General features: G+C 41.6%; 1 protein-coding gene across 6 annotated transcripts in view; it reads right to left on the bottom strand.

Annotated features, from left to right (window-relative positions):
- The window catches only part of APP (amyloid beta precursor protein), a 307,623-nt gene that overhangs the window by 228,731 nt on the left and 53,533 nt on the right, over nucleotides 1-25,359 (bottom strand). For all 6 annotated transcript variants that reach the window (XM_055567762.1, XM_055567763.1, XM_055567759.1 and 3 more), the window contains exon 2: nucleotides 9,933-10,100. In XM_055567762.1, the coding sequence (XP_055423737.1) occupies nucleotides 9,933-10,100 (168 nt within the window). The remainder of the gene's footprint in view (nucleotides 1-9,932; nucleotides 10,101-25,359) is intronic.

The raw sequence follows: 25,359 nt of genomic DNA, 5'->3' as shown, positions 1-25,359 counted from the left end.
AAAGTATGCAAGGTAGAAGCCACGTGCCTTTTATGATCTAGCTTCAAACATCACATGCATCTTTTCTGTAGTATCCTCCTGCACAGTGTGGGAGGAGACTATGCACAGATGTGAATTCCAGAGGGGAGGCGAGCACTGTTGGGAGCCAACTTAGAAGCGAACTACACCATAATAATTAGAACTCCTGACAACTCTGTGAATTGACCAAGTGATTCTTCTTCACATGGTATCAGCTAGAGTATCGCAAGGAAGGGCAACTGAATGAGGGCCTCCATTCTCTTCCACTCGGTTTCTCCCCATGGCTTCCTTCCCAGAGTGCAAAAGGGGAAATTTCCAGGCCTTCTTAAGGCTTACACCCAGAAGTAATCCAGTGTCACTACCATTCCATTCTGCTGGTTAAAACAAGTCTCATGTCCAACCAAGACTGAAGGGGAGGGGGTAACTGCTGGAAGACACAATTCATCAACAGGCAACGGTAGAGCAAGGACTTCCCTGGTGGTCCAGTGGCGAAGACTCTGAGGTCCCCAATGCAGGGGGCCCAAGTTCTAGCCCTGGTCAGGGAACTAGATCCCACATGCGGCAATCAAGGATTCCTCATACCACAACAAAGGTTAAAGCTCCCATGTGCTGCAAATAAGACCCAACATAGCCAAACAAAAAGAAATAAGTAAAAATTAAAAAAAAAAAAAGAAGAGTACTACTAAAAAAAATAAATTCAACAGAATGTATTACCACAGGGTCACATAAAGAATAATCTAGGGTTTGCTTCCTGTTTTTAGGGAGTGTATTTAGTGACCATTTGGTAGGTTTAACTGAATATTGAAGACCATGTTTATATGTTTATTGAGCGTTATCACAGCACCTGCATCTTAACTGGGTAAAAATAAACTCAGGGCAAATGTGGATGATGGGCCAACAACCCTCAATTCTTGCTAAAAATTTCTTTGGAATTCTGTCAATGGAAAGAAACAGTCTCTGCAGGAGAGGACCCCAAGGTCATTTTATGGAGGGGGCTCTGTCATTTTATGAGGGGTTTCCCTTGTGGCTCAGCTGGTAAAGAATCCGCCTGCAATGCGGGAGACCTGGGTTTGATCTCTGGGTTGGGAAGATCCCCTGGAGAAGGGAAAGGCTACCCACTCCAGCATTCTGGCCTGGAGAATTCCGTGGACTGTAGAGTCCATGTGGTCACAAAGGGTCAGACAGGACGGAGCGCCTTTCACTTCACTGCCAGTGCCGGAAGCAGTGCCGAGCACCAGCCTCATGCAGTCCCAGTCTCTGTGCCAACAACAGGCGGTCCACAAGCAGCTGCTAAATGATGACTCACGCTGAGTCAGGGACTAGTGTTGGTTAAAATGTTTTATAAAGCAGGATCTTTAGGAACTGTAATTCTCAGTGACACCTTGAGCCTATAATCCTTTTGCCCAAAGGAGTTAAAGTAAGTCCCAGTCTTAGCTCAGGCTACCGTAACAAACTATCATCAACTAGTTGGCTTAAGTGACAGGAATTGATTTTCTCACAGTCCTGGAGGCTGGAAGTCTTGGGTGCCAGCAGAGTTGAGTTCTGTTGAAGGTTCTCTTGCTGGTTTGCAGACTGCCACCTTCTCTCTGGGTGCTCACTGCCCCTCTTTGTGTGAGCAGGGCAGTAAAAGCAAACTCTCTGCAAGTTCTCTGGTGTCTTTTCTTATAGGGGTGCCAATCTCATTGTGAAGGTCCCACCGCCATGACCTCATCTAACCTTGATTATCTACCAAAGTCTCCAGCTCCAAACACTATCCCAGTGGAACTTAAGGCTTCACCATATGAATTTTGGGAAAAAGTGCAAGTGTTAGTCACTCAGTCGTGTCCTACTCCTTGTGATCCCATGGACTGTAGCCCAACCAGGATCCTCTGTCCATGGAATTCTCCAGGCAAGAATCCTGGAGTGGCTTGCCATTTCCTTCTCCAGGGGATCCTCCCCACCCAGGGATCAAACCTGGGTCTCCCACAATGCAGGCAGACTCTTTACCAACTGAGCCACCAGAGAAGAATTTTGGGAAAGACACAAATATTTAGTCTATACCAGTCCTCAATACACATTTGATGGAGAAAAATAAAAGAATGGTACTCACTGTGCTAATTAAAAATATGTAAAGAAAATTTTTATATTTCAAAAGTGCCCAGTATTTAAATGATGACTAGGCAGAAACATAACTATTATGATTAGGGAACAGGAGGAAATTTATGGGTAACAAGAATGTGGATGAAATGAGATAAAATGCTGATTACACAACAAGTTTCACACTATTTTCCCAATCAAACTTTATAAGGGCTTTTAGCCAGGAGTTAAGGTGCATGCTCAATGGCTCAGCTGTCTCAGACTCTTTGTGACCGCATGGTCTGTAGCCTGCCAGGCTCCTCTGTCCATGGGATTTTCCAGGCAAGAATACTGGAGTGGAATGCCATCTCTTTCTCCAGAAGATCTTCCCGACCCAGGGATTGAACCTGCATCTCTTGCATTGGGAGGTGGGTTGTTTACCACTAGCACCACCTGGGAAGCCTCAATTTCTACTTTTTTCTTCCTAACCTTGCCCACGACCAATGATAGGACCAAAGAAATCAGGAGGCAAAATGCCAGTATTAATAATAACAACCAGGACTTCCGTGGTGATCCAGTGATTAAGAATCTGCCTGTCAATGTGGAAACACGGGTTCGATCCCTCATCTGGGAATATCCCACATGCCACAGAGCAACTAAGCTACTGCACCCTAGAACCTGTGTTTGGGAACAGAAGAAACCACTGCAATGAAAGGCTCATGCACCAGATTTAGACAAAGCCCTGTGTGACAATGAAGACCCAGCACAACCAAAACACAAAATAAAAAAGAAAAATAATAATGACGACAAAACAACCAGTATCAGGGAATACAAAACGAGAGAAGCATGAGACTATAAAGGACATGGACTAGATAATTCACCATCAAAATAATAGTATTTGACACATCACACTTAGCTAAGCACCAACAGACAGGAGGTGCAGCTATACAGGCAATTCTTTGGAAAAACAAATTAACAAGTGAGTTAAATTGGTTAGCAAAAGGTCAAAATGAGGTCATAGTCATGAGTTCAGTTGCTTTCATTCTGTCCTAGGATCACAGACTGCTCACAGCTGCCTCTCTGACTCAGCCAGCTGTCTCTAGAACATCTGTGTTTTGGTCATAAGAGTAACTGAGAACATAAAGAAAAAAATGATTCATCACTATTGAGAGAAAATAATCAGTAAATGAAGAGCACCATAAATGGAGACAGTCTGGCATATTAAAAAAAGGGAATCTGCACAATGGTAGATGCCAGGATATATATACCTTAAAGGTGCTAAACAAAAATACCTGTCAACCTGGAATTCTGTACATAACTAAGTTATTGTTTAATAAGAACAACTTCTGGAAATAACTAAGATGATGGCGGGAGAAGGCAATGGCACCCCACTCCAGTACTCTTGCCTGCAGAATCCCATGGACGGAGGAGCCTGGTGGGCTGCAGTCCATGGGGTCACTAAGAGTCAGACACGACTAAGCGACTTCACTTTCACTTTTCACTTTCATGCATTGGAGGAGGAAATGGCAACCCACTCCAGTGTTCTTGCCTGGAGAATCCCAGGGACGGCGGGGCCTGGTGGGCTGCCGTCTATGGGGTCGCACAGAGTCGGACACGACTGAAGCGACTTAGCAGCAGTAGCAGCAAGATAATGGCATTCAAAGAAAGAGAGGAATCAAAAATATAGAAATTGAGATCCTTTGCTGAAAGTATTGACTGCAAACAATGAATCAAGTTAAAGGCAGAACCTACGACTGTGAGAATTATGGCAATAGAACAGACCATAATATTAAACTTTAAGAATACAAAAATAATGTATCTTACAAAACCTGTGAGGAGAGCTGAAAAAATTATGAATATTATTTTCCCTGGCTATATTAACAAGGAATCAAACGATCATCTAAAATAAAAACATGGAGTTTAAAAAAAAATGGAAAAAAAAAATATTTCCCAACAGCACACAAAAATATTCAGTCTTACAAATGAAAGGTATTTCTAGTTATAAAAGAAAAATTTCAAACTACCTACAACATGGCAAATAGTAGGAAGACTCTAAAATACCAATAAGGAATGTTACAAGTCGACCGTTTAGGAGGTACTATTCAATAGAAAAAGTCAAACACCGTTTAAAGGTTCTGAGCGAATATCTCACCAACAACACCACCCCCCCACCATACCTTCCCAAAAGTTGTTTAAAGTCATGATGCACTATGAATTTCCTCAGATGCCCATTCTCCAATCTACAAAGCTTTGAAAAGGCTCTGTGTGCTTCCAAGCCCACTGTGTTGGGCTGTGGTCATTATTCTATTTTGCCTCCATGCCACTCATCACCCCTTTTTTTCTGGCAAGAGCTCCTCTCCCTGCACCAGGTGGGTCTGCTTGGCTTACCAAACAAACCATACACCCTCACGACCACGACAAGCCAGTCCCAATACTGAGTCCTCGGTGGCTATGATGACTGGTCCAAAGATAGATGCATGACCAAAAGCAGGACAACAAGAATTCCCTGCTGGGAATTAAGCATGCAAACTACCAGCATGAGGTTGGAATTCTAAGCTGGGAAGACACATTCCCAGAGCTACTGGCTGCCATTTTCCCTGACCTCCTAGGGGAAGCCCATCTTATGCAGAGAAAATGAGGCGAACATAAAGGATAAGGATAAGCAGATAACAAGAGATCCCAACAGAGAAATTCCAGGAAGCGCTGAGTTTCGGTTCCAATGTCTGAGGATCCAGTTTCTGGATGCCGCTTTAAAAATTCTGTAAGTTATCCCCACCCTAAGATTCTCTCCATCAGTAGGAAAAAATATTCTCCATGTACAAGTGGATTTTAAGCACCTGTCAACATAAACTGACTAAATTCACCCTTCTTCCTCATTTTTCTTTTCTAAGACTCAGCTAATCACTTATGAACAGGATCTCATTTCTCTCTATTTTTATTAACACTTGAGCCTAGTCTTCATATGATGGACACCTACTCTTCCTACAATTTCCTCAGCTTAGGTTCCTTCCCTTTAAAAGACAAAGCCTCTCCCTTTCCCGTGACTTGCTCACAAGTTCTTTGCCTCTTGGTCTTTCCTCAAAGAGGCCACAGATGGCTGCATCACCCAGACATGTTATTCTTCCTGTAACCAACCACAATTTCACTTTCCTCCCATGCTATTCCCTCAAAACTGCTCTCCCATTTGCCAAGTTAGGAGGCTGTTGTATTATAAAACAACGTCCATGATTCAGAAATGGACAAAAGAGATTACGTACTGGGTGTCTCAGCAGTGAAATACAAGTGTTGTCTTCCAGAGTCTGGGAGTGCTGGGGAAAGGAGATCTCATTCAATGGGGTATGTTCTTCTGACTGACTGGCTGTAGGTAACCCTGTTGCAAAGAGCAGGACATGGGACTGGGCAACTAACTGAACAAGATCAACAACAAGGCTACCCTGTAGGGGTAGATACTAATCTGATAGCAATGCAAATGCTTCCTGTTTCATGCACTGCAGATCAGATGAGTCCTATTCACAGCCCTGGGAATGAAGTCTGTTGAAAAACAATTTAAATCTCTTCAAGTCAAACTGGATAACACCTTAGAGGTTATCTGATTAATTAATGAATTGAGGAAAATCTGTGATATGCATTCATTATGCAACACAGTCATGATTTGCCTTGTCAAAAATTACACTTCAACCACTTCTGGTTTGATGCTGGGAAAGACTGAAGGCAGGAGGAGAAGGGGACGACAGAGGATGAGATGGTTGGATGGCATCACCGACTCGATGGACATGAGTTTGAGCAAGCTTTGGGAGTTGGTGATGGACAGGGAAGCCTGGCGTGCTGCAGTTCATGGGGCTGCAAAGAGTAGGACACGACTGAGCAACTGAACTGAACTGAACTTCTGGTCTGCATCCCATTTGCACCCCCATCATTTCTCTCATTTAGATATTAACCTAGCTTGACTTCCAGCACACAATGCCTCCTGGTTCTGAGCCTCAGTTTCTAGCTACTGCTTCTCTTCCACTGATGTACTTTAATTCACTTAAGGTTGCAACTCACCAGGGTTCTTTCTTAGGATTCTTCCCCAGAGGCATCATGAGGATAAAATGAGGGCAAACACTTGGCAAGGTAGCTTAATACCTTGTTAATGCTCAATAAAAGTTAGATGGCACTAGCATCATCAACATTATCACCATGTACCAACATCATCACCATTCGATTTTCTGTAAGCCTTTCTCGCCCCTGAGATCCCCCTTTAAGAACAGGTCCTGTGTTCTACTTGTTATTGTATCCTTGGCACCCAGAGATATATGTCTGAAGAAGGAAGAGAGAACCATTGGGCTCTAGAAAAGTATTTATACAATCATCTTGCACTGAAATATTTTTAATGAAAGATGTATTTAAAAAGCCACAAACAAGCATTTGTCTCCTAACGTCTGCTGCTGCTACTGCTGCTAAGTTGCTTCAGTCGTGTCCGACTCTGTGCGACCCCATAGACGGCAGCCCACCAGGCTCCCCCGTCCCTGGGATTCTCCAGGCAAGAACACTGGAGTGGGTTGCCATGGCCTTCTCCAATGCTGAAAGTGAAAAGGGAAAGGGAAGTTGCTCAGTCGTGTTCGACTCTTCCCGACCCCATGAACTGCAGCCTACCAGGCTCCTCCGCCCACGGGACTTTCCAGGCAAGAGGATTGGAGTGGGTTGCCATTGCCTTCTCCCTCCTAACATCTAAGCACCAGTAAAATTCTTGGGGAAAGTCTGGGATGACTCCTCACTTCTGCTCCCTTCTCCTACCTGCTAGGTCATGGGGTCTAAAACCTTGACAGCCTAGAGTCACTGGTGGAATAGAGTGGGGGGAAGAATAAGCTCCAGTTGGTCCCCAGGAAACTGAGAAATTGGATATGCAGTCAGAGTGACCAAGCAAGAGGGTGACTTTTGGAAATGCTAATGTAGTTATTCTCCTTCTTAAAAAAAAAAAAAAAAAAACACCTTCAAAGACACTTTTGTTGTCACAGACGTGAAAGTGAAAGAAGTATTAAGTCACTCAGTTGTGTCTGACTCTTTGTGACCCATGGACTATAGCCCAGCAGCCTCCTCTGTCCATGGAATTCTCCAGGCAAGAATATTGGAGTGGGTTGCCATTTCCTTCTCTAAAAGTAAAAGTCACTCAGTTGTGTCTGACTCTTTGTGACCCATGGACTATAGCCCAGCAGCCTCCTCTGTCCATGGAATTCTCCAGGCAAGAATATTGGAGTGGGTTGCCATTTCCTTCTCTAAAAGTAAAAGTCACTCAGTTGTGTCTGACTCTTTGTGATCCCAAGGACTATACAATCCATGGAATTCTCCAAGCCAGAATACTGGAGAGGGTAGTAGTAGCCTTTTCCTTCTCCAGGGGTACAGTCCATGGAATTTTCCAGGCCAGAATACTGGAGTGGGTAGCCTCTCCCTTCTCCACGGGATCTTCCCAACCCAGGGACTGAACCCAGGTCTCCTGCATTGCAGGCAGATTCTTTACCAGCTGAGCCACAAGGGAAGCCTGCTGTTAACAAAAGAGACCAAATTCATTAAAAGGGCTCACAAGGCCTGATGTTTGGACCCTTTCTTACTTCTCTAGCCTAACTTTTGTCTAATCCATCTTAAGACTCTGGCCTGTATGATGGCATCCTTGTACACGATCTCTGTGGGTGGTGAGCTGAGACAAGCAGGTAAGACCAGAATTTCAAGACGAAGGAGAAACAACCAAGGGCTCACTCTCCCTCTCCCCACCCACTCCCACCACGCTATGACCACCAACAATCTGGCAAACTCTGGGACTGGAAAGAACAATTCTGTGGCTTAGCTCTGGGACAAGCAGCAGACTAAAACAGGAAGCAAAGCTACCCAGGCATTAGTGGGATCTCTAAGTGGAGTGGGAATAAGGGTTGTTCTCAGGCTTATGAAGAGTGATTTTTATAGAGTCATCATGCAAGTAAAAACATCTGATTATTTATAACCGACACAGAAGAAAACCTTAGATGCCAACTATGATATGTACATCAGAAGAGTCATTCAACAGAAAATAATGATACAATCAATGTCATTAAATAAAAGAGTTGCAGCCTTCAGAAAAATGAATTTAATATTCAGTAATCTGCAGGTGTATCCAGAAAAGTAAAATAGTATCTAAAACCTATAAGCATGCATGCAGAGTCCCAATTTACCAAACTTATAATTTATCCACAAAACTGTACTATAGGAACTCTTCAATTGAATGTGAATATTATTTCCAAAAATGTGTATTTTAGAAATGTCATAGCTAGGCAAAGTAAATTTGTTATCTGCGCTTATATAATAAATTTTTTTAGAAAAATATAAAGAATGCAAATATTAGTGATTTCTACTTAAGTACAAAGAAGTATCTTTTCACATCATGGTTCATACTCCTTCAAGACAGAAATAACTTGATATGCAATAGACTGTGATAACACCATGCCATTTTGCTTTTCAAAATACAGGAGTTAGAATTTAGAGATGGTCTTTTCTTATGGTGCTATCAATGAAAATATACATATGGGTATATATATATGTGTATATATATGTATTTCATTAACACACATTTTGAATCCAAAAAGGCCAAAGAAAATTTTCTTGTACATAAAAGATTACAATAAAGAAAATGTTGGTAGGTTATCTCTTGTTTATGGAAGATAAGAAATTTTGCTTTGTCAAGAGGCATAAGACTAATTCCTTGAAATGTTCTTAAAACACAAAGAGTCACATATTGTAGGAATATATAACTATCTAGAAATGTGGGACAACATGCCTTGCTGCTACTGCTAAGTTGCTTCAGTCGTGTCTGACTCTGTGCAGCCCCAGATTTTCTGAGCTTTCCCAACTCCAGTTATTTTAAACTAAATTGATTTTAAAAAATACCCTATACAATAATGGCAAGAAAACTCGGAAAAATTACATGAAGGCTGAAGATCTCTACAAATGGCAAGGGAGTGATTTCCAGGATCTAAAAGTTATGTTAAAAAAGCAAAGTACAGAACAGTACTTACTGTAAGCTACCTTTTTTATAAGAAAAAAAGGAAAACTATCCATTCTTTCTTTTGCAAGAAGGATAAATCAAGAATGATGAAAATATTTATTAATAGAGTATGGGTGACAAGTGAGAATTCAGAGGGCAACTCCTTAGTGTTTCAATAATCTAAGTGTTTTACGTTTTCAAATAGTAACAAAAAGGAGCGAAAAACTAAAATTAAATCTAAACAGATAAATGAGCTAAAATATATCAAATTGATAACATAAAGTTAATTCTAGTCACTTTTATTTATTTCTAGAAAGTTGGAGTATAGTTCATTTATGTTAGTTTCTGCTGTACTGCAAGATGAATCGGTTATCTATGTTCCTTTTTAGATTATTTTCCCATAGACCATTAGTGTTGAGTGGAGTTCCCTGTGCCGTACAGCAGGTTCTTATTGGTTATATATAGTAGTGTGTATGTGTCAACCCCAATCTCCCAATTTCTAGTTACTTTTAAACACAATACCTCGACTACACAGCCATAGTGGGATACACTCTAAAGATAAACAGAAGTGCCAAGATACTTTCAAGTTTGCTCAATTGAGTGTTTCCTCTTTTTTTAAAAAATGGAAGTATATTTTACATACAAGATTATACTTAAGTTGGTTTTACTAATAGTTAAGTAAATTTAGTAAATAATTTCAAAAATGTTTATGCATACTGTAGGATAAAGCAAGTAAATATGGTATGGGGAATCATTAGGAACCAAGATGTTCACTGCAAGTGATAAAACACAAACATGAAAGAAGTTAAATGAACAAGAAACACGCATGTGGTCCAGCGTGAACCGCCGGCCAGCAGCGGAGACTCACTTCCTGGCAGTACTGCAGGATGCCCTCCTTGGTGCCAATGCAGGTTTTGGTCCCCGACGGATCCGACTCCCACTTCCCGTTCTGCACGTTCATGTGCATGTTCAGCTTGCCACAGAACATGGCCACCTGGGGTTCTGCAAGCAGGCCGGCATTGCCGTCAGTGGGCACCTGGAAAAGGAGGTTTCGGTTAGTTACAGAAATCCATAGCTCTGGGGTGGAGGCTGGAGGAAGGGCTATGACGAGAAACATGGCATGGTGATATGCGAAAAACAGCTCTATCCTTGGGAACTCTCAATTATCAATCTCTGTGGGTAAAGCTTTATGTGTGCTGGCCTTCCCCGGTAGCTCAGATGGTAAAGAATCTGCCTGCATTGTAGGAGACCTGGGCTTGATCCCTGGGTCAGGAAGATGCCCTAGAGAAGGGAATGGCTACCTACTCCAGTATTCCTGCCTGGAGAATTCCATGGACAGAGCAGCCTGGTGGGCTACAGTCCATGGGGTTGCAAAGAGTAGGACAGGACTGAGCGACTAAGCACAGCACAGCATATATATATACACATATTGGCCACGCCACACAGCTTGTGGGATCTTAGTTCTCCGAGCAGGGATTGATCCTGGGTCACAGCAGTGAAGCACTGAGTCCTAACCACTGGACCACCAGGGAATTTCCCATATAAATATTTTTAAAAGGGGAAAATGGAAGTTCTGAAATATCCACACTACCCCACTTACGAGGTTCTGATAGCTCAAAAAGGAAAAAAAAAAATCAGCAAGAGATGAAAAATAAATTGGCAAGAGTGAAAGTCTTATTCAAAACCAAAGTATCAAAAGACAGGACATGGTGGCCAAGTAATTCCTCCCTGGTTAAACCCAGCTGCCGAGGAAATGTGTGAGGTCCATGCCAAGAAGAGTTAACTCCCAACAGAAGCCATTCATGTAGCTGGGAACCAGGCGATTCTAGAATAACTTGTATCATGTCTAAAAATTGCTCACAGGAGGGAAAAAAACAACAACACTAAAATTACACCAAGAGATTTCAGTTAAAGAAAGAGCTTCCTGACACTTCTTCCCACAGAAATGTAAAAATAGATCAAACATCTGTCCATTCTAGTCATCATCATACATATTTTGTCCATAAATCCCTAAGAGGATTTTTATCCTTTTAAAAAAAAAAATCTTGCACTAAACCCAGCTGAGACCTCTCAGACCTGAGCAAAAGCTCCTGGGCACAATCTCTAAAACCATGTTTCAGGTAACATTTTCAACATTTCTAGTTCTGCTTTGTAAAATGTAATTAGTAAGATTCTGCTTCTCTGAAGCCCAAGGTAACAAACAGCAATGCAAGCCATAGTACTGGATCATCAGCAGAGTAGCTGGGATCCCTCAGCTCCCCAGTTTGGGGCTTTAACCAGCATCCGTCCATGGGATTTTCCAGGCAAGAGTACTGGAGTGGGTTGTCATTTCCTTCTCCAGAGGATCTTCCTGACCCAGGGATTGAACCCGGGCCTCCCGCATTGTAGGCAGATGCTTTACCATCTGAGCCACCAGGGAATTCCTCTATAATTTCCAGGTCGGAAACCGAGAGGCCCATGCTCCAACAGATGCAAAGAAACAGTCTGAGCAGAAAGCTCCACAAACGTTAACTTTCACAGTTTTCCTGAGGGAATAAGAGTAAATTCAATGCCTTGATCCTCAAAAAACAGCATATAAATTTTGTCCATTTTACTGAATTAAGTAGTAAGATAATAACATTGCAAGAAAGTCAAGTAGTCAGATACCTATAGACAAGGCCCCCCATATTAGATGCAATGAAGGACATAAAATATATTTATAATATAGATAAATAGATAAAATTTATGTATTAATACATTTATTTTTAAATTCCACTGTCAAGGAATTGAAAATCTAATAATGAAATCACCATTGTATTCGCCATGGTACTTTATTCTGCTCAAACTCATTCTTGTCCCAAAGGCTTCCAGTCTAAGAATCTCGAGAACCTACCCCTAACTGAACAGGGAGACTAATGATCTTTTACAATGGCTGGTAATAATTTTGTTGGATAAACTCCCCCCTCTCTATTTCAACATTTCTCTGTACCTCAGATTCTCCACAGTGAGTTCACCACAGTTTCTATCTCCTTGTCAACATCAAAGCCCTTCATTCCAAATCCTCCCCTCAAGGAACATGAGGTATCAATTTCTCTCCCCCATGGCAGCCAGTTTCCAAGAGTCCCAATAGTCCCTACTTCCTAGATTAATGCTCTCATCACTGTCATCCATAAAATATTCAGGGTTTTTCTGTTGCAGCAAATAAAAAAGGGCAAAAATGATATATGTTTTCCAAGGCAAGGCTGTAAAGGGCATTGGGTTGCCTCGCTGCTCTTTGGGATCACTTGGTATTGGGCAGGAGGGGGTGTCCAGGTGCCACTTTGAAAGGACACTCGAGCAGCCCTTTGGAGAGGCCCATGTAATGCAGAATCGAGGTCTCCTGTTAACAGCAACATTAATGAGCCTGGAAACACCCTACAGCCTCATCAAGCCTTCATCTGCTGACATGACTGAAACCTCAAGAAAGAACTCGAGCCAGAACCACCCAGAAGACACTCCCAAATTCTCGATCCACAGAAAGTGAGATAATAAGTCTTTGTTATTCTAAACCATTAGTTTTGAGGTAACCTATTACACAACAATAAGATACCCAATAAGTTCTTCCTTTTCTTCAGCTTCACAATACATCCACAGACATGCTCAGATCTCCTCTACTGAAAAAAAAAAGCAAATAGACAAAAAATATTTCCTTCCATTCTGTTATATTCTAGAGCAGGGAGGGTCAACATATTTTCTATGTCAAAGGCCAGATAGTAAATATTTCAGGTTTTGTGAACCATACAGTCTCTTGTACCTGCTCAACTCTGTTGTGTGTGCGCTGAGTCACTTCAGTCATGTTGGACTCTCTGCAACACTATGGACGTTAGCCTACCAGGCTCCTCTGTCCATGGGATTCTCCAGGCAAGAATACCGGAGTGGGTTGCCATGCCCTCCTCCAAGGGATCCTCCTGACGCAGGGATCGAACTTGTGTCTCTTACGTCTCCTGTGTTAGCAGGCAGGTTCTTAACCACTAGCGCCAACTGGGAAGCCCTTAAGTCCCTTGCTGCAGTGCAAAAGCAGCAGCAGACAACATGGATGTGGTGCTTCATGGGAACATCTTCTTCATAAAACAGGCGGTAGACCAGATCTGCCCAGTGGCCCCCAGTTTACCTATCTTTGCTCCAGAAGAACTATTATTTTTTCATTTTTTCCAACAAATCCTATCAGATGGTGATTTAAATACTCAGTGATACCACCTTCTTACCTGCTTCTTAAGACTCTTATAGTGTGGTTTACATTCCCACCCTTGGAACAATTTTCTCAAAGGTTACATATAACTTCCTGAGAAAGGGAAATATTTTTCTCCAATACCTGTTACTTTTCAGTTTCTTTGCCATACCTGAATTCTTCCTTGCAAGTCTTTCCCCTTGGCTTCTGTCACAATGAACTAGCCTGGCTCTCTATTTTTCTGATTATCCTCTTACTAACTCAAAATCCTTCAATGCCACAAATAAGACATTCCTAAAGATTAGGCCATTGCTTCTCTTTTACCTACTTGAAGAAGTCTTTCACCTCCTTGCTGCTGAGTGGCAACTAAAATATAACAATGGCAATAATACATAAATAAAGCAACTAACATTTCTTCATTCAGTAAATGTGAGTATACAATACATGCTAGGCACTGTGTCTTTAGGGACAAAGCAGTAAGTCAGGCAAGTGCTTATCCCGATAATAACATGACCAACCAGTCTACTTGGGACTAAGGGGTTTCCAGGATATGAGACTTTTAGCACTAAAACTGTCAGAGGCACCGGTAAGTTGAGACAACTGGCCACTCTATCAGACAAACACATCAAATGTTTCTCCACTTTTCCTACCTTGACTTTTTACCATCTTTCTATTTTTTCCATTCTTCATTATTTTTCTGTCTTTTTGACTTTACAGTTATTTTAACTGCCATCTGTTTGTATGTTTCTATATTCCCACTACCAAATGGTGGTAATCACTCTCTCATTCCCCTCAAATGAACTGATTATGGCCCTATCATCTTACTGGAATACATCTTTAATTGCCTATGATTTTCTCCTTTTGACAATGGGAGTTAAGAAGACATATGCTTCAATTCCTTTCAGATTTCTACCAGATGAGATTTAGTATTAACTTAAAAAAAAAAAAAAGTATGGAGAGTAATGATCATTAACATGCCCATTTTCTTAGAATGGAGCTGTTTAATAGCTCAAACCTTGATTCCTGAATACTTAGGACAACTTATTATGCTGGAAATTATAAAATTGGCTGTATGTGCGTATCTGTGAAATTTGACATTACAAGAAGCCCTTTATAAATAAATACTTCAATCACAAAAACGTATTTCTCGGGCAAAAATTCTTTTCCAAGCCAACACCAGCCGTGCACAAGATCAGAGTAAGGGAACAGTAGAGAACAAACCGAGCTTGAGGCTTTTCTATTCTTAATGAAGTCCGCCTGCAAAGAATTTCAGGTTTTAAGTAACATATCCCTGGTTCAGTTAATTAAGACAAACAACCCAGGATCCTTACTGGTGTCAAATAACCCATCTAAGAAACAAAGCCTGGTTTCTGAGAGCAGCCCACTCACTCGCTGGCATTCAAACAGAAGGAGACCATGACCACGCCAAGGGGGTTGCACAGAAGATAATACCTAGCCTTCCAAGGGCCCAACAGGTTCACCAAAATCCCTTTCCTTGAATGAAGCCTCAAAAAATGGCTTAATACATCATACACAGTGTCCTTTTCAGGGCTTGTTAAAATGAACACTCTTAAAACTGAAATCTTTCCATCCTAGAGTAAATTATTTGCAGCTAGTGACCAAGTCATCCTAAAGGTAATTATTCCTAACTTTTACAAAACATTTCTCTTTTTAATAGAAACGATAAACTCTTGAGTGGATGGGAAATATACCCACTTAAATAACTATTACTTTAATTTTGCTTTCATCTTAACACCATCTAAAGTAACAACTTTATGTTACTTGGCAGAAATCTAAGACAACACATAAAAGATTGGCACCCTGCTATAAACGGCCATTCATAGTCTCTGCATTTCAGAGAGACTGAAGACGAAGATAATTCTTATAACTTGAATGACTTTCCACTGACATCATAAGACCAAAGATGCTTTCCCATGGGAAAACAGTGCTCAATGACAAGGAACAGAATAACCGGCCGAAACAATGGCGCATGCACATTGCCTCAGAAGCAACAGGCTATTTACAGAATGCTCTGAACTACAGAGACCCAAAGCTACACCTAAAAAATGCTGTCAATCTTTTAAAAACAACCATCTGCTGCCAGCTCCGTATTTTAGGGTTATCATATACAGACAAGCTACCCAAGTGAAAATGGACTTTCCAAAAGAAAGTTAGCTAGAGAACAGCTTTTAAAAAGCTGAAGGGGAAATTAAAACAAACAAATAAAATATATAAACCTAATCTGGGCCACTCTGCAGAGGTGACCCTGGAAACCTACACCTAGCTAGAATCGGTGCAATTTACAAGCACAAAACCAACTTCTCAAACAAGTTCTCTCACTGTCTTTCAAACTGGGTGTTCCCTTTCTCCAAAAAGTTTCTCTTTATTATCATCAAGGAGATCAAAATTCCTTATAGAGCTGGCTTGGCAGCATTCCTCCCCACACAGTCCCAACTAAAAGAGAAAGGGAACAAGGAACTCTCTGTTTCACTGGCCGAGAAGTCTAGCTTGGCAAGGAGAAGGCACAGATCCATAGCTTAGTGCATCCGTGGATTTATGTAATTTTAAGGTTTGTGGCTAACGAAAACCATCTGGTTTCTGCATTAAAACGAACTTCTCACTGGTCTGAATAGCTGGCCTCCGATAGCCGAGTACTGACTACTATTTAATCAGTACACAATTTCCTTGGAGTGATTAGATTTTATATAGTGAGTATCTTTTAAAAAGTACAACATGTATACCTGTGGTGGATTCATTCTGATATTTGGCAAAACTAATACAATTATGTAAAGTTTAAAAACAAAATAAAATTAAAAAAAAAAAAAGTACAACATGATGCTACTTCTATCACAGCCGTGGTTTCCTCGTATAAACAATTTTCCGTTAGCCTGGGCATAATACAATTATACCCCTTGCACATGCACAAAAATATTTTAAAACATTCAAATTTTCCATTTTCAGTGTAATTATTCGGCAGCATCACAATCAAGAAGATTTGAGCATGAACTCCTTTCAAGGCCAAATAAAGTGCCTCATTTAATCCTTAACAAACAAATTTTCAGTCTCCAAAGGAAAAGAAGATCTGTAAGGCTTTCCTTCGGAGAAGGCAATGGCAACCCACTCCAGTACTCTTGCCTGGCAAATGCCATGGATCGAAGAGCCTGGTGGGCTCCAGTCCATGGAGTCGCTAGGAGTCGGACACGACTGAGTGACTTCACTTTCACTTTTCACTTTCATGCATTGGAGAAGGAAATGGCAACCCACTCCAGTGTTCTTGCCTGGAGAATCCCAGGGACGGGGGAGCCTGGTGGGCTGCCGTCTCTGGGGTCGCACAGAGTCAGACACGACTGAAGCGACTTAGCAGCAGCAGCAGCAAGGCTCTCCTTTAAATGCAAAAAAAAAAAAAAAAAAAAAACCAAAAACAAAAAACCCAACAATAACAGTAACTTAAGCAGAAGCAGACCATCTACAATTGCCCATTTTGTCTCCAACAGAGGAGAACTGAAATTAAAATCAGGACCACAGAAGTGAAACAATCTGTAAAATCATCTGTCTCAACTCTAAGCAGAAGAAAAAGGCTCTGAAGGAATTTGTTTAAGGTCACAGAAGTATGAACAGGCAGAGCTGAGAGCAGGACCTATGCCATCAAGGGTTTTGTTGATGTGACCAGGATGACTCTCAAATTAAAATGGAAAATTGTAATTTTCCAAGGTTTGGCCCCGGTGTGTGGGTGCGTGTATTTGTAGTGAGAAAGAACAGAGGAGCTAATCAAAGCATACAGAAAACTGAAATGTGATTACCGAAACTGCACACACAGCTTCAATTTACCTGTGTGGAGAGGGGCTACACTCCTTACACTCATTAGCTGCTGTACAATTATTTCAGAGCTCGACAACATGACGTGAGTAATCAGTGGTGTCCAACTCTTTCGTGACCCCGTGGGACCGTAGCCCGCCAGGCTCCTCTGTCCATGGGGATTCTCCAGGCAAGAATACTGGAGTGGGTTGCCATGCCCTCCTCCAGGGGATCTTCCTGACCCAGGGTTCAAACCCGAGTCTCCAGCATTGGCAGGTGGATTCTTTACCACTGTGCTACCTAGGAAGATCAGAGCTCGAGTTTCAGGCTTAAAAATGACTTGTCACAAGTGAGTGAAGAAAGAAGGCATCCCTTTCAGAGATCTAATCCACATATTTCACTCCTTGAAATCTGTATTCTTTTGGGGACACCAGTGAACTGGCTTCAAATGACAGTTCTAGCTCCTAGATGGATCCATGGCCTCTGCTGATACTGATAACGCTAATTCTTAAACTGAGACACACAGCATGGAGGCCATCCCAGTGGTGCGGCCCACATCACAAGTCTACACCTACTTCAGCCTGCACGTGAGGGAAACACCTGTCAAGGAATCCTAACACACAATCACAGTCCTCCAGCTGAGCGTGAGTTTGATTTACCCTGAAAATAGGACCTGCTAGCCATATAAGGCGGAGAAGGCAATGGCGACCCACTCCAGTACTCTTGCCTGGAAAATCCCATGGATGGAGGAGCCTGGTAGGCTGCAGTCCATGGGGTCGCCCAGAGTTGGACACGACTGAAGCGACTTAGCAGCAGCAGCAGCAGCAGCAGCCTTGTAAGGAAATTCCCTTCCCGACCTCTCTAGATAATCCATTTCCATATTGCCTCTTTTAAAGTTCTATTGATACTATGTATAAAATAGATAACTAATGAGAACCTACTGGGTTGTATTTTGCTAACAAAGGTCCATGCATATAGTCAAAGCTATGGTTTTTCCGGTCGTCACGTACAAATGTGAGAGTTGAATCATAAAGAACGCTGAGTGCCGAAGAATTGAAGCTTTCGAATTGTGATGCTGGAAAAGACTCTTTGGAGAACCCCTTGGACAGCAAGGAGATCAAACCCATCAAACCTATTGGAAATGAACACTGAATATTCATTGGAAGGTCTGATGCTGAAGCCGAAGCTCCAATACTCTGACCACCTGATGTGAAGAGCCAACTCATTGGGAAAAAAAAACTCTGATGCTGGGAAAGGCTGAACTCAGGAGAAGAAGGGGGAGGTGGAGGATTAGACAGTTGGATGGCATCACTGACTCAGTGGACATGAGTTTGAGCAAACTCAGGACATAGTGAAGGACAAGGAAGCCTGGCGTGCTGCAGTCCATGGGGTGCAAAGAGTTGGACATGATTTAGCGCTTGAACAACACTGTGTACCATAGAGAACTCTACTCAGTGCTCTGTGGTGACTTAAATGGGAAGGAAATCCAAAAAGAGGGGAAATACATATACAGATAGCCAATTTACTTGGCTGTACAGTAGAAACTAACACAAAATCACAAAGCAACTATGTGGGCATGAGTGCTGAGTCACTTCAGTGGTGGTCGCTCTTTGCGACCCTATGGACTGTGGCCCTCCAGGCTTTCTGTCCATGGGATTCTCCAGGCAAGAACACTGGAGTGGACTGCCATGCCCTCCTCCAGGGAATCTTCTCGACCCAGGGACTGAACTCATGTCTCTTATGACTCCTGCACTGGTAAGCAGGTTCTTTACCAGTAGCGCTACCTGGGAAGCCCATAACACAACTATGCTCCAATAAAATTTAATTAAAAAAACTAAAGCTCTATAAATTTGCTCTTGCACCAAATGTCTTTACAATAGTGCTTTAAGACACTGTACTCCCCCAATCCATGGACTGTCTTTCTCTGAATGAAGGACATCAAACTTATTACTAAACTGTTTTAGTTTTGTTATTTGATAGTATCAAACTTTTTTTTTCTGCTTAAAGGATAGGTGTTCTAAAATTGATCCCAGATTCCTTCCAACGTACAACAAAGGCCTGTAAACAAATTCTTGCTGCTGGTGCCCAGCAGAAAATCAAGAGTTCTCTTAACAGAAAAGTTTGTTATTCAACACTCATGGAATTAATTACCCATGTTTACAGCACAAATTTTAGGCAGGCCCAAGAAGAGTGATGCCCACTGCCTGGAATAGATATAAAACTGGAATTAAAAAAAACAAAGCCTCATGTAGGACAACCAACCAAACTCTTAAGCCATAGTTTTCTACCCAATTAATGCCCATTTAGTCCTAAAGAGTAAATGTCCGATTTTTTAACTGAATGCATATATACGTATACATCATATACATACTATACCACGTGTAATTGTGTTTATTGTGCTCTGACGTAACAATCAAAATTCTTTTCAACGTCGGTCACTTTGACGTTTATCTCTTTAATTCTATCTTGTAGTTTTCCTGCCATGTTTCACATACAAAAACATACTGTATCATGATTTTTCTATTATTTTGACTGTCAATATTGTTATATCTCATTAGCCTTGATCATATGCACATGAAGACAGAAACAGAGTTAAGGGCAAAAATGGAAGCAGCTGCTTAGGCCTTTCTTATTTGACTCTCAGAAGAACCAAGATAATTCACTTCCACATCTACTTAGATAATCAGAAATGCTCAAAACCTCCCTAAGAGTCTAATTACTGCTGTTTACTCCAAAGTCCACACTTAGTCTTTTTCATAGTTAACCAGCTGGCATTCCTGCTACTAGTTCTCAAGCATTTTTATTTTCGGTTCTTGAATATTATTTTCAAATAAGTTTCTCCCTGGTGATAGTAGTATCTTGCACTTCTTTGCTACTGGCTCTTAAAAATATTTTTAGACCAAGTAAAAGGGCAACAAATTCAGTTTTAAAAAAGATTTAAATGTTTAATCTGCATTTTCTAAATTAAACTCCTAGACGTTAACACTTAGTAACCTTTGGTAGCTTCCTTTTAAGAAGTGAAGTCGCTGAGTCGTGTCCGACTCTTTGCAACCCCATGGACTGTAGCCCACCAGGCTCCTCTGTCCATGGGATTTTCCAGGCAAGAATACTGGAGTGGGTTGCCATGTCCTTCTCCAGGGGATCTTCCTGACCCAGGGACTAAACCTGGGTCTCCCTCATTGTAGGCAGATGGTTTACGGTCTGAGCCATCAGGGAAGTTCTCCTCTTTAAGAAGCTGCCCCAGAAATGAAAAGCGAAAACTTTCTCCTAAATTAGTTCTTACCTTAAATCAGAAACAGCTAATCGAATCACCAAAGTAGGGGCCCAGAATTCCCAACAGTCCAAATTGTGAATGCATGTCCCTTCAAGGCTTATGTTATTTTATCTCTGTTTGCTAATTTCTCAACAATGAGCACATTCACAGGCAATGAGCATAACTATATATGCATATCCCTGTATTGTGTATGTGTGTTAGTCACTCAGTCATGTCTGACTCTTGTGACCCCATGGTCTATATCCCACCAGGCTCCTCTGTTCATGGGATTCTCTAGACGAGAATACTAGAGTCTGTTGTCATTTCCTACTCCAGGGGATCTTCTGGACCCAGAGACTGAACCCGGGTCTCCTGCATCAGGCAGATTCTTTACCATCTGAGCTAGGGAAGCCCCATATTCCTGTATTATATCTACTATAAAGCCATCTTAAAATATGTAGTAATGTGGTGTTAATAGCAGTAATAAACAGAGTTTACAGGTAGAGAGCAACTAGAGCAAATCTCAAAAGATAGCGTTTTGCTAAAGGCACACTCTAGAGTTACTGCATTTAAGCCACATTGCTAAAAAGCTGAAGGATGTGGAAACTGGGCTCCATGGGGATGCTGGTTTGAATGGCATTCACTATAAAGGAATCTTATGGTACCAAATGAACTATTTTCCAGTATGATTTCCATTAGTTCTGACAGAGGGTAGATAAGCTTTCAGCCCATAATGCTACACAGAAAATTGAAACTCTATTACTTCTCACACTTTAGATACAAGAGATAATTCATTCAATTTCAATTTTGTAAGTATTACTATTTTATATCAAATTTGGCCAAGCTCAGCCAAGATCTTCTTAATCAAGGGCTTCCCTGATAGCTCAGTTGGTGAAGAATCCGCCTACAATGCAGGAGACCCCAGTTTGACTCCTGCGTTGAGAAGATCCCCTGGAGAAGGGATAGGCTACCCATTTCAGTATTCTTGGGCTTCCCTGGTGGCTCAGCTGGTAAAGAATCTGCCTGCAATGCGGAAGACCTGGGCTTAATCCCTGGGTTGGGAAGATCCCCTGGAGAAGGGAAAGGCTACCCACACCAGTATTCTGGCCTGGAGAATTCCATGGACTGTATAGTATAGTCCTTGGGGTTGCAAAGAGTCAGATACAACTGAGTCACTTTCATTTTTCAGCCAAGATCAGGTGACTCATAGGCGTGTGAGCTATAAAAATTGTTATTACTTTAAGCCACTGAACTTTGGGTTGGGTTGTGGCTTAGCAGCATTGTTGTAGCAAGAGAAATTAATACAGGCAAGTATTATATACACCAATAAATAAAGTACTGACAGAACCAGGGCCCAACATTATTTCAGAAGGAAGACAATCAAACTGAATTTTTAAAGTATATGTGTGTTAGCCGCTCAGTCGTGTCCAACTCTTTTAGACCCCATGGACTGTAGCTCGCCAGGCTCCTCTGTCCATGGGATTCTCCAGGCAAGAATACTGGAGTAGGTTGCCATTTCCTCCTACAGGGGATCTTCCCAACCCAGAGATCGGACCCGCATCTCCTGCATTGCAGGAGGATTCTTCACCGATGAGGTTGTTTCCACAAGTTTTTAAGCACTAGGACCTTATACTGAAGTAAAATTTTGTGTGACAGCCTCACAGCTAAGTTCCCCGCTTGGAACCTGGATGTCAGCCCTACCAGGCTGTTGAGGCACTGGTCCCCTAGAAACTCTGCTTTTCTATTTGCTCTATTGTTACCCGATGGATCTTAGTGAATTCTCAAAATGGTTATAAGGTTTCTCAGTACCCACAGAGGATTTGTTCCAGATCCTCCCCCCTGCCCTACCCTCTGTATCAAACCCGGATGTTCAAGTCCCTTATATCAAAGGACATGGTACTGTCAGCATTCCTTGGATATTGAACCCCCAGTACCCAGGGCTAACTATACTGGGAGCACCAGCTGGTTCAACAGAGGAACTGAACTGTTCATTTGAGTTCACTGTAATTAACATAAATTTAAATTGAAAAACTGATTACTCAATCCTACTATTGAAAAATTTTAAAGCATATTTAGAAAAACTTGGATAAGCAAATCTACCCTATGATTGTAAATTTTATATACTTTATGAAATTTTCCCAGCCAAAATTTAGTGTTCCAATTGAGATTTTGATGATAGGATTTTTCTTTTTCTTTATATGTCTGTAGCTGATAAACAATTTGCTTAAATGCACTCGCCTTAAAAAGAAAATAAATGCATTTTGTTTTAACTCAACTGGCTTTTTTCAATTGAAAAACAGTTGCTATACAATATTATATGTTATAGGTGTACAATATAGTGAGTCACAATTTTTAAAGGTTGTACTCCATTTATAGTAATTGTAAAATACTGACTATATTGCCCATGTTGTACTGCATATCCCTGTAGCTTATTTTATACATAATAGTTTGTGCCCAGCCCCTATGTTGCTCTCCCCCTTTTCCTCTCCCCATTGGGAACCACTCGTTTGTTCTATATGTCTGTGTCACTCAATGTCTTTGAAAGGAAATACTTTAATAAATATGGTGTAGTGCTATTAAATAGACGATGCTTCTGCTCACGTTTTGTATGTGGCTGTGTGAATACAACATCAGCTCCAATACTTGAGCCACCTGATGCAAAGAACCAACTCATAAGAAAAGACCCTGATGCTGGGGAGAAGGACTGAAGGAAGAGAGAGAAGGGGACAACAGAGGATGAGATGGGTGGATGGCATCACCGACTTGATGGACATGAGTTTGACCAAGCTCCAGGAGATGGTGAAGGACAGGGAAGCCTGGCGTGCTGCAGTCCATGGGGTCACAAAGAGTTGGACATGACTGAGCAACTGAACAAAACAACATTCTAATTACACTTCTTCCAGGAAAGGGCATGCAGATTTCATCACCGATTACTCATGCCACTAAGAACACACTCCACCAACCACTTTGTGATTGCTGAAAGCCGTGGAACACAAGCAGGGAGAGTTCTTGCCACACACAGCCCAGGCCCAGCTGTAGGAGGCATGTGTGTGTGCAGAGAAAAGGGCAGGGTGAGAAATGGGGACACATGGAGTTGTGGAATGCTGTGGCAAGCACTTCTGCCATTTGATACCTCACATAGGGATCATACCACTTGGCACCAAACAAGTCTCAAAGTTAAAGTCTCAGTGTCACCTGAGTTTAGTGTACAGACATAGCCAAGAAGTGGAACCGTTATGAACTCTAGATATAACTGATTTTATTGCCTTGGGCTACACTATCCCTACATAATTTTCAAGCTAAATTGTTACGACTATTCCTAAGGTGAGTCCTCCTAACACGAGACCCTGGATGTTGACAAATTTGTGGTACCTCACTCATCAACCTGGCAGATTCACAGAGCCTTTATCTTTTACTCAATATCATATGCCTCACCATCTAACACAGCTCTAAACCAGACTTTTGCCTCACAATCTAACACAGCTCTAAACCGGATTTTTGTCAACAGCACCTTATCTATAGCACTACAATGAATTTTCAAGAGCATAAAACTTAGGCTTAAGGTACAAAACTTAGGCTTAAGGTACAAGTTTTAATATATGTGTTGCTGAAGTGAGCACTACAAATTTTTAAAGTTTGTTAGTTCTTTTTTTCCTCTTTATTTCTTTCACTTACTGCAATGATGTAAAGCATAGAAGAAACAGAGGCCCCAGGAATTACTGGGTGGAGAGGGGAAGACAACAGTGTTTGAACAAGTGGCAGGAGGGAAGTAAGTGGAAAACAAGCTTCCAGAAGAATTCGATTTATAAACGGAGCCAGATCATTTTATTAGAACATGCACAGTAAGGTCATGTCCAGTACATAGACATGGACAGTACAGAAGTAGATATATTCATAAGAGTTACCCATACTACTTGGACAAGGGTGAAAAGAACATACTTCTCTGCTCTTTGTCAGCCCAGAAATTCATCTCTATTATTCTTTATAGCCTCTACTAGGTTTCAGGTTTCAAGTCACTGTGAAACCAATGTAGGTGGAGAGACAACGAGGGTAAAAACAGGGAGAGGTGGTTAATGAGATTCCTAGTCTTTGGCTGTATGTTGTCACCCTGTTTATTAAAATTATATGCAGAGTAAATACATCATGTGAAATGCCAGGATGGATAAAGCTCAAACTGGAATCAAGATTGTGGAGAGAAATATCAATAACCTCAGACATATATGTTGTCACCCTGTTTATTAAACTTATATGCAGAGTAAGTACATCATGTGAAATGCCAGGATGGATAAAGCTCAAACTGGAATCAAGATTGTGGGGAGAAATATCAATAACCTCAGATATGCAGATGACACCACACTTATGGCAGACAGTGAAGAGGAACTAAAGAGCCTCTTGATGAAAGTGAAAGAGGAGAGTGAAAAAGTTGGCTTAAAGCTCAACATTCAAAAAACTAAGATCATGGCATCCGGTCCCATCACTTCATGGCAAACAGATGTGGAAACCATGAAAGACTTCATTTTCTTGGGCTCCAAAATCACTGCAGATGGTGACTGCAGCCATGAAATTAAAAGATGCTTGCTCCCTGGAAGAAAAGCTATGAGAAAGCTAGACAGCATATTAAAAAGCAGAGACATTACTTTGCTGACAAAGTTCCTTCTAGTCAGAGCTATGGTTTTTCCAGTAGTCATGTATGGATGTAAGAGTTGGTCCATAAAGAAGGCTGAGTGCCGAAAAACTGATGCTTTTGTACTGTGGTGTTGGAGAGGACTCTTGAGAGTTCCTTGGACTGCAAGGAGATCCAACCAGTCAATCCTAAAGGAAATCAACTCTGAATATTCATTGGAAGGACTGATGCTAAAGCTGAAGCTCCAATCCTTTGGCCACCTGATGCAAAGAGACAACTCATTTGAAAAGACCCTGATGCTGGGAAAGATAGAAAGCAGGAGAAGAAGGGATGACAGAGGACGAGATGGTTGGATGGCATCACTAACTCGATGGACATGAGTTTGAGCAAACTCCGGGAGAGGGTGAAGGACAGGGAAGCCTGGTGTGCTGCAGTCC

This window comes from Bubalus kerabau, chromosome 2, assembly GCF_029407905.1.
Source record: "Bubalus kerabau isolate K-KA32 ecotype Philippines breed swamp buffalo chromosome 2, PCC_UOA_SB_1v2, whole genome shotgun sequence".
NCBI classification, from domain to species: Eukaryota; Metazoa; Chordata; class Mammalia; order Artiodactyla; family Bovidae; genus Bubalus; species Bubalus kerabau.
The sequence above is the reverse complement of the archived record's forward strand: the minus strand, read 5'-3'. Positions and strand labels throughout refer to the sequence as shown.